This window comes from Aplysia californica, unplaced genomic scaffold (assembly GCF_000002075.1).
Source record: "Aplysia californica isolate F4 #8 unplaced genomic scaffold, AplCal3.0 scaffold00877, whole genome shotgun sequence".
NCBI classification, from domain to species: Eukaryota; Metazoa; Mollusca; class Gastropoda; order Aplysiida; family Aplysiidae; genus Aplysia; species Aplysia californica.
Window position 1 is genome coordinate 30,577 of NW_004798147.1, and position 9,300 is coordinate 39,876.

Genomic DNA, 9,300 nt, shown 5'->3' on the forward strand with positions numbered 1-9,300 from the left:
ATTTTATTCACAACTTACCAATTACCAATATTCCACATCACAATCATGACACAAGACAAAAAAAACCTAAGTAAGTTTGTCTTAGTATACTAACCCCACAGGCCTTATAAAAAATATATATGTATGTTATTCCAGCAACTATTTGAGTCAGTCATACTGGCAGGATGCTCAATCAGTTCCCTCTCTGCAGTTTACGATGAGTGTGACTGTGTAGTGAGAGAAAACTTGTCTGTCTGATGCTCTGTCATTCTGGTCTATGATCTCCCTGGCCCACCTCACAGTCAGCGGTGCCATCTGTTGGTTGTTAGAAGTAGGTCCTGCCAGGGAGAACATATAATATAGCTTATAATATCTATATACATAAAAGAGGACTTGGGAGGCTTTGAGCACAAAAACTTCTCACTTATTACCTAACCGACACCTTTGAAACTTTGCAGGCGTCCACAGCATCCATGTGGCTGGGACCTAACTTTAAAAAATCCACGCAAACTGCTTTCCCCGATTTTTCAAAAATGCTTTGTTTCGTCCACACAGAGTTCTAGGCCCAGACTAACTTACGATCAACAATTTCGTAGTCTCATAAAAAAAAACCCGGAAGTGAGGTTTTGACAATGACAATGACAATCTTTATTCATCTCGCAGGGAGAAATTTGTCTTGGTCGTTAACAATGGCAGTAAACGTTACAAAAGTTAGACTTAAAGGTGCACTCACGCAAACGCACAACAAAACAGGACATTAGGCCAAGTAAATACACGTCTCACGGGCTGGGACAACCCGCTCCGTAAAACATTCATTTATCATTGGGTGTAACCGGGGCTTAAAAGATGGAGGGGTGTTCATCTGGTGTATGATTTGTGTAAACAACTACACATTAACACATTCTATTCAGAACTTACTAACATGTCAGGACATGGGACTTCCCCCCAAAAAGTAAGGTACGCTTAGTGTGCAAACTACATAGGCCATATATAAAATATACAGTAGAACACGGATAGGTCGATCACAGAGGACTCGAAATCACGCATCCCTCAAACTGTGTCAGTGGACCCCCTTTTTTTTCTTCCTTTTTTATCTTTGTAAGAAAATAATGTGAAGCTCGAACACAAACAAGGAATAGTCGAACTAATCGCGCCACCGTAGACGTTTAAAGTGAATGTCCTTTGAGGTGCCCTCGAGACAAAATAATAATGATAAAAACGGGCAAAGACAAGGGCAGTAAATTACCACCGTTCCCCTTCACAGAAGCAGCTAGCTGAGCTATTTTTAGGGCGCTTCTCGATACGCGTGCCTAATGATTAGTAGCTAGGCTTGTGTGGAGCGGGCGAGAGGAAGGTCAGTGCATCAAACGATCATCAAGCGATTTATTGTTCTGCTCCTAAAGTAGTAGCAGCAATCTTTGTCGCATCTCTTAATTCTCTGACACAACCAGTGCCATAACACTGGTCATGGATCTCTCCAACTACAGATCACTCCAACTACAGATCACTCCAACTAGAGATCTCTCCAACTACAAATCTCTCCAACTACAGATCTCTCCAACTACGGATTACTCCAACTACGGATTACTCCAACTACGGATTACTCCAACTACGGATCACTCCAACAACCAAGGCTGGTTCTGACGAATTCGAGCTATCCGTGTTATACTGAATGTTGGTCATATATTTATATATGTGAACAGTTTCACAACAAAATGCAACAACCGCCACTTTCTGAATTTGGACGAAACATCTACCATTGTTTCCAGGACGGTGAGGCACATTCCGGAGTCAACTTCTTTTTTCACAAAACACGAGGAAAAACTGAAGAAAATTGTGCTTATTTACAAAAATTGATAAAAAAACGGTACGCCTCTTTTGACAAAACACAACACATCCTCTGGGCCGCAATCAAGCTCTTTCCAGGAATTACCTGATTTCACTTGAGGTCGATGAAAATTTGTCGGCAGATCTTTCCCCTCCTTATTAATACAGTGTGGATACGTCATGTTTTGTCAAAAAGAGGCTGAGATTTCTTTAATCTAAAGGATAGGAATCCACCATGGATTTCAGTACACAGCAAATATCAACTAAGCCTTACACCACATTCACTCTAGTATCAAAGTTGCTAAAGACGATTCAGCAATTGGGCGAAGAACAAAAATCTTCATTTTATAAAAAAATGCGAAAAATGGATATGTCGCGTTTTGTCGTGAGTATATTATATAATATTATATGTGTGCGTGTGTGCGTGTGGGTGCGTGCACGTATGTCTGTGTGTCTGTGTGAGTGTGAACAAGTGTTTGCGTGGTAAACCAATGTGTGGGAGTGTGTGTTCCCTCTACAGTGTATCTTTTGGCCTTTGCCTGGCATGTCACGTGAGATCATCTGTATTGTCCCTACTCATATGTGTCAGATTCTTTGTTAAAACTAAGTGTGTAAAGAACGTGATCACCTAGAGTGTTACACGAGTACCCATCCAGTGTGTTGGACGTGTGTCTACTCCCGCTGTCATATAATATGGGTGTGCGTGTGTGTTTGTGTGCGCGTGCGTGCGTGATGTGTGTGTGTGTGTGCGAGTGTGTGTGTATGTGTGTGCAAGTGTGTGTGTGTGTGAGTGTGTTGGTGTATGTGTGTGTGTGTGTGTGTGTGTGTGTGTGTGTGTGTGTGTGTGTGTGTGTGTGTGTGTGTGTGTGTGTGCGTGTTGGTGTATGTGCGCGCGCGCGCGTATGTGTGTTCCCCTCACACGTTGCATGCCATATACTCACACACTGTCCTCGTCGTTGAGCAGCGTGGACTCACAGTAGATCAACTCCACCTGTGCCTGGGGGGGATCCAGAGTTAGAGTTTACATTTAGCAATAGATTTATGCATTTGTCTGTCCCCATGGTTTTACTGGCGCTCATATGACCTTATGCATATAGTTGCGAGCGCCGTAAAACCCTCTACTATAATAAAAAATAATGTGGTTTTAGACAACCCGCATAATTTAGCAATATTTGATCATTTTTTGCAGAATTGCTCATTATTTTCCTTTATCATTCTTTGTTAAAAATTAACAGAATCGCATAATTTTATATATTTGGGCCCAGTTTGCATAATTTCAGAATTTATTTAGCATAAAACCACGGGACAGATTGTTTGCTTGGTTGTTTAAGTAAAAGAGATTTTGTCTTGTTTTAGTTAGAGTTTTACGGCAGTCGCAACTGCATAAGGTCATATGTGCGAGTGGAAAAAAGTTGGTTCTTTTCGCAACAGCACATTTCACAGCTAAAAGAGAGTACAGTGGAGTACGTTTATGAAACTAAATACAGTCAATCCCAAAACAGCAGTAAACCTAAAGAAAAGAAAGTTCCTGATTTTTCTCCTTTCATTTCAGCAAACTCTTTAAACCAAAAACTGTGTAAACCAAAGAAAGTTTTGCGGTCTTGAAGATTTCGGTTTAAGTGGACTGCACTGTACATCGATACATTAACAGCCATTAAGTACAATGAAAGAGCGAGATAGACAGACAGAAACAAAACAGGGATAGCAAAGAAGTAGAACCTACCGGTGATGCCCTCCAACCACCACTCACTCGTGTGCGACTATGTGAGTAGATACACATGGGTCAGAATTAGTGCATAAGGTGGGTGGTTGGTGGGTGCTCTGGTGTGGTTTGCTCCTTCTTTCCTACCAAACATCTGTCGTCCTGATATCTCCTCCTTCTTTTGTGTGTTTGTTACTCTCTTGTAACACTTGTAATCTTCGGCACTTATATGACCTTATTGTGTTGCACGTGCCGTACAACTCTCACTAAAACTATTAGTACGTAAACAAAACACTTATGTCATGGTCAATTTGTTGACAGACTACTCTAGAGCCTCACAGTCCCAGCTAACTCAGGTTTGAGGGCCTGTAAAAAGTAGTTAGTGTATGGGTGTAACTCCCCTAGCAACATTTTAAGTGAGATGGGACCTCTAAATTTACAGTCCGTTTCCAATAGAATTGGGCCAAATGGGTTGATGGTCTTGAAAGCTCCACAAAACGACCCGAGTTCAAGAACACCCAGTCTGTAATTCAAACTAGGGTCATCTGCCCTGTGGTCCAGTATGATAACAACTGAGCAAACAGAGCACCTTGAGGGCCTGTGCCAAGAACGATAACGCTCACTCAGTGGTTGCTCTTCGCCATAGCATCCTTCCAGTATGTGAGTCCACTGCCATCCTCCCCGGTTGCTAACCATTGGCCTACTGTCACCAACTTCCAAGCTGCCAGATTTTATGGTGGCAGTGCCCCAGCTCTTTAGTTTTTGGTAGAGTTTTACGGCACTTGCAACATATTAAGGTCAAATAAGTGCCGAAGATGAGAGGTGATACAAGAGAGTAACAAACACAAAATAGGAGGGGAGATAAAGATGACAGATGGTTGATAAGAAAGAAGGAGCAAACCACACCTGAGCACCCGCCAACCACCCATCCCCAAGCTCTCTCTCTCAACTTTTTTGGAAGACACAAAAGCGATGACAAAGACTTAATGAGCAGCCACGGACAAAGAAACACGTGAACTCAAGAGACAATGAATATATTTATCGATAAAGCACTTCTCAGTTCTGCTGGGGTTCCACATGGGGGGGGGGGGGGAGAATTGAATCTTGTGCAAGCCTGATCCTCCAGATCTCATGTTCATGGGTTATGTCAAGGGAAGCAATCGCTTATATAAACAAGCACTTTCAAATCAACATTGATTCCGTCCCTTTAGACTCGCTCCAAGACATATTCAGAACAGATGACCGCATTTTTACCCATACAACGACGCTCACGTTAGTTACACCTTTTCTATAATGAACACTTTGGATTCAACAAACTTGGCGGTTGGGTCCGACAACTTCATTAAAAGCAAGTCTCACTGTACGAAGAAACCCTATCATATTGACTGTCCAATGTAACATACGCTGTACGTCATTTTGAGTCTTACCCAGAACAGTGAATATGTTCCAGGAAGAGGGTTTTGTGTTTGTTTTTTCTCAATGTACGTGATTTTACACTCCCGTCAACACAATGTACATCAGATAAGACGTGGGCTTTTCCCACCCTGCCTGTCAGGGCCAACTCTGGCTGGGGGGGATAAAACAATAAAACATCCCGGCAGCATGACTGAGATAAACAATCAAAATTTTCCCTATTTCTGTCCCCGTGATTTTATGCACCCCCCCGCATAATTTAGCAAAATTTGACCATTTTTTGCATAATTTCTGATTATTTTCCTTTATCATTCTTTGTTGAAATTAACAGAAACGCATAATTTCACATTTTTGGGCTCAGTTTGCAAAATTTCAGAATGTTTCTTGCATAAAACGACGGGGACATTATTTGGGAATCAAACTCGGGTCTCCAGTGTGTGACAGTGAAGCGCCTAACTGCTGCACCTTAGATGCCAGTTGAGAAAAAGTGTGCGAGTATGATGTAACAACAGGGAGGAATTCCACAGCCCATCGAGTTACACAGCTCTTTACTGAACAGAAACTAGAACTTTGAACAATAAAAGTGAAAGTTTTCAACATCCTGGACATAAATGTCATGACCTGTTTGTACCTACACACGTACAAAACAAGACTGTTGCACTCACCCCAGAGTCGGAGCCCTGGAGTAATCTCTCGGCTTCTGCGGCCGTGACCCCAACTAGAGACTGACCATTGACCATCATAAGCTGGTCACCGACACGAATCTTGCCTGAGGAACAGAACAAACAAATTCATACAATCACAAAAGTTACAACCTCGTTTGGAAAACTCACACAAAGGTTAGAATCTTAGAAACTTGCCTGAAGAATGGAGCAATCAATTCAATACTATAGTTTTAGCTTAGTTTTAGTTAGTTTTACGGCACTTGCAACACAATAAGGTCACATAAGTGCCAAAGAACAGAGGTGTTATAAGAGAGCAACATACAAAAAAAAAAAAGCAGGAGAGATAAGGACTACGAATGTTTGATAGGAAAGAAGAAGAAACATATATATATATACACATAGACATATTTGAACTTTGAACGAACTAGTCCAACAAACAACGCACATACAAAAAAATACCACAGTCATTCACACTGACCACATACACATAAGGATTGAACTTCGTCAGAGTCAAAGACAGAATTTAGCTGAATTTCTTAGTTTGGTTTTTAGTTTTAGTAAGAGTTTTACAGCACGTAAAACACAATAATGCGACGTAAGTGCCGGAGATTAGAGGTGCTGTTTTTTAGTAAGGTTTTACGGACCTCACAACTGCATAAGGTCAAATGAGCTATATGGGATGGATGTCAACAGAGAAGTCCTCAGAGGGAATCAGGCTTACTCTGCTCACCTCTCTAGCCTCAACAGCACAAAGTCTGCTTCAACTATCAAGGCACCCCCGAAATAGCGGATCCCAAGAGTGTGACAAACATACAAAAGAAGTAGAGGAAAATGATAATAGTAAGGATGAGGAAAGAAAAAGCAGCAGTTCCCCCTATGTTGTTCTGGCACAGTATGAGCATGACATTGATAAATCAGCCCATTTACAACAATTCTGCAGTGCATAAGAACATATTAATAAACCCCCTTTGGGAATGGCCTAAAGACACTTCGGTCAGTAACACTGTCCTGGGGAGGGGGGGGGGGGGGGCTTAGAAGTGCTACTAGAAAGTAACAAACAAAGAAAAGAAGAAGGAGCGAGAAGGAAGACAGATATTTTAGAGGAAAGAAGGAGGAAACCACATCAGGGTGCCAGCCAACCACCCACCAGCTGGAGTTCATGTCAAAGTTGTGAAACACCCTAATGTGTGTACTGGACAGAACTACAGAGACAGGACACGAGTGTTTCACTGCCACTGTGCTAGACATAACGAGAAAGACAGGACACAAGAACAGTATAGTCTACTTAAACCAAAAGCAATTAACCCTATCCATACATTGTGTTTTACTATCGTATCCAAACGACGTGGGGAACTCTGTGCCACCACTTTCCAAAGAGGAAATTTACTCGTTAATCTGAGCTGTACGCTTTGCATAGCAGTCTGTCAAAATGATTTTGTGAGAAATACTGAAAGTTTCAAAGAGATCTTCGAACTAAAAGTATACTGAAATGTGAAAAATTCAACCCTGTGGGTACAAAATGACCCCAGGGCGTACGGATAGGGTTAATCCAAACACAGAGGTAAACTGTAAGAGAATAGAATCCCCCCTTTTTTCCCTTCTATTTGGGCAACCTCTCTAAATCAAAAACTTTGTTAAAATGAATAAAATCGGGTGACCCTGCAGATTTGGGTTTAAGCGGACTCCACCGTAAGTTTGACTGACCACTGCGCTGGGCGACGCCTCCATCAAACACCATGGCCACCATGATCTTGCCAGCGAGCGGTGACCCCACTCCGCCCTCGACCTCCACGTCCAGCTCCTGACTCTGTGGGTGGAGGAAGGAAACGCCATCTTTACTTGGGGAAAGAGTATAGGTCTGTCCCTGTGGTTTTATGCGCCTCGCATAATTTAGCAAAATTTGATCATTTTTTGTATAATTTCTGATTATTTCCCTTTATCATTCTTGGACAAACTTAACAGAATCGCATAATTTCACATTTTTGGGCTCAGTTTGCATAATTTCAGAATTTTTCTCGCTTAAAACTACGGGTACAAATAGGTTTAACTCCCCTTGCGACACTGTGAGCTTATTTAAGAAGTAGGACCTCTGAATTTATTGTCCATCTCCGAAAGGACTCAGCCAAATGGGGAAATTCGTGTAAAGTGCCCTTCCCAAGGACACAATGTCAGACTGAGCTGAAGCTCGAACTGAAGTACGAGGCACACACTGATAGACACAAACCTGCCCTCTTTTTTGTTTGTTGCGATATATGAATTTTTCCCCTATATTCGTGGTTTAAATACAAGAAAATATACCCCCAAAAAAATTCAGATTCTGAAAATCGGCATGCTATGCGCGTGTTCATTGTGTGTATGTGCTAGACTGTACATTATTCTTTGGTTACATTATCCACACTCAACATCAAACCTTATTAAATTCCATAAGTTTTGATGACACCATTTACAAGTTGAATACATTTTTGGACTACAGTCAAAAACATACATGTTTTCTTTGTCTTGCACTCTAGCAGCAAATCTACAAAGCAGCAATGCCCTTTCAACTTTTCTACTATTCCATGATCGAAAGCATGCTGCTATTTTGTTTTTGCTGCTGGGCTAGAAACGAAACTGCAGAATGCAAGACCCATCACACCCCCCTCCACAAATGTTGACATCAAGCAGCAGCAGGTACATATATCACTGAGAACCAACAAAAGAATTTCCTAACATCTGTCATAAGGCTGCTGTCGAAATAAACACTTCAATAGGCCTATGTATTGCTGTTGATTTTTTATCTACGCACACAATATACAAATATATGTGTCATGACACGGTGGAAACCCGTGCTCATCAGTTTTTGGGCATATGGAGTTATTGATATTATCTTCAAGCTTATTCATTTGTCTTGCTTTCCATGAAAAGAATACCCATCTATCATGTACAGAAGCTGATTTATTTGTGTTTAATGGAGGTGGGGGATCACGTGGTAGCACAGGGAAAACTGCAAGAGAATGACCGCCAAAGGTGGGGGACTTCCAAAGTTTAAGAGTCCTTGAAAAAAGCAAATTAACATTTAATTTTGCTGTGCCTCTAATCAGCGTTTTGCAGTAAAATCCACACAGAAACGTGTTTTCACATGGACATAAAAGGTGTTTAAGCTAAAAAACAAAAATTTGATAAAAATTGCCCAATTAGCGGAAAAATGACGATTTCTTCGATTTCATTATTTTAAACAGCGTCTGATTTAATCAAGATGCCTCACATATAGCTTAAAAAAATTAGAGATAAATTCCTGCATGTAGTTTGAGAGATGCATCTGATGTGACACGTATTATTGTCAGCTTTTATTTTTCTCTTCGTGTTAAAATTTTTTTCTGATAGTAACAGACACTTTTGATTTTATGTTCATGGGCATGTGTTTTTACCTTTCCCAAATTTCCCACAAAGGCAATACTGCCGTAAGCTGACAAAACGTCTTTATTCATTTTGGCGCCAAAAATTCTAATTTGCTAAACCAAAAGCCTGATCACTTACCCTTCTTGTGAAAAAAACCCAAAGTGAAACTGTGACTAGTTTTTAAATAAATCAGAATTCAAATCTCAGAAGAACGCTATTCTTAAATGGCTACATTGACAAAAAACCTCTTTTTCTCGAAACTGCTGTAAATAAAAAAAGGTGTTTTGTCAGCCTACAGCAGAATACAGTATTATCTTATCTTATCGTAAAATGACA

At 40.9% G+C, this 9,300-nt stretch overlaps 1 protein-coding gene across 3 annotated transcripts in view; it reads right to left on the minus strand.

Annotated features, from left to right (window-relative positions):
* The window catches only part of LOC101862905 (harmonin), a gene marked incomplete at its 3' end in the record, with an annotated part of 69,360 nt that continues 60,060 nt past the window's right edge, over window positions 1-9,300 (minus strand). For all 3 annotated transcript variants that reach the window (XM_035972855.1, XM_005110334.3, XM_013089115.2), the window contains 4 exon segments: window positions 1-317; window positions 2,748-2,803; window positions 5,587-5,690; window positions 7,291-7,393. In XM_035972855.1, coding sequence (XP_035828748.1) covers window positions 305-317; window positions 2,748-2,803; window positions 5,587-5,690; window positions 7,291-7,393 — 276 coding nt within the window.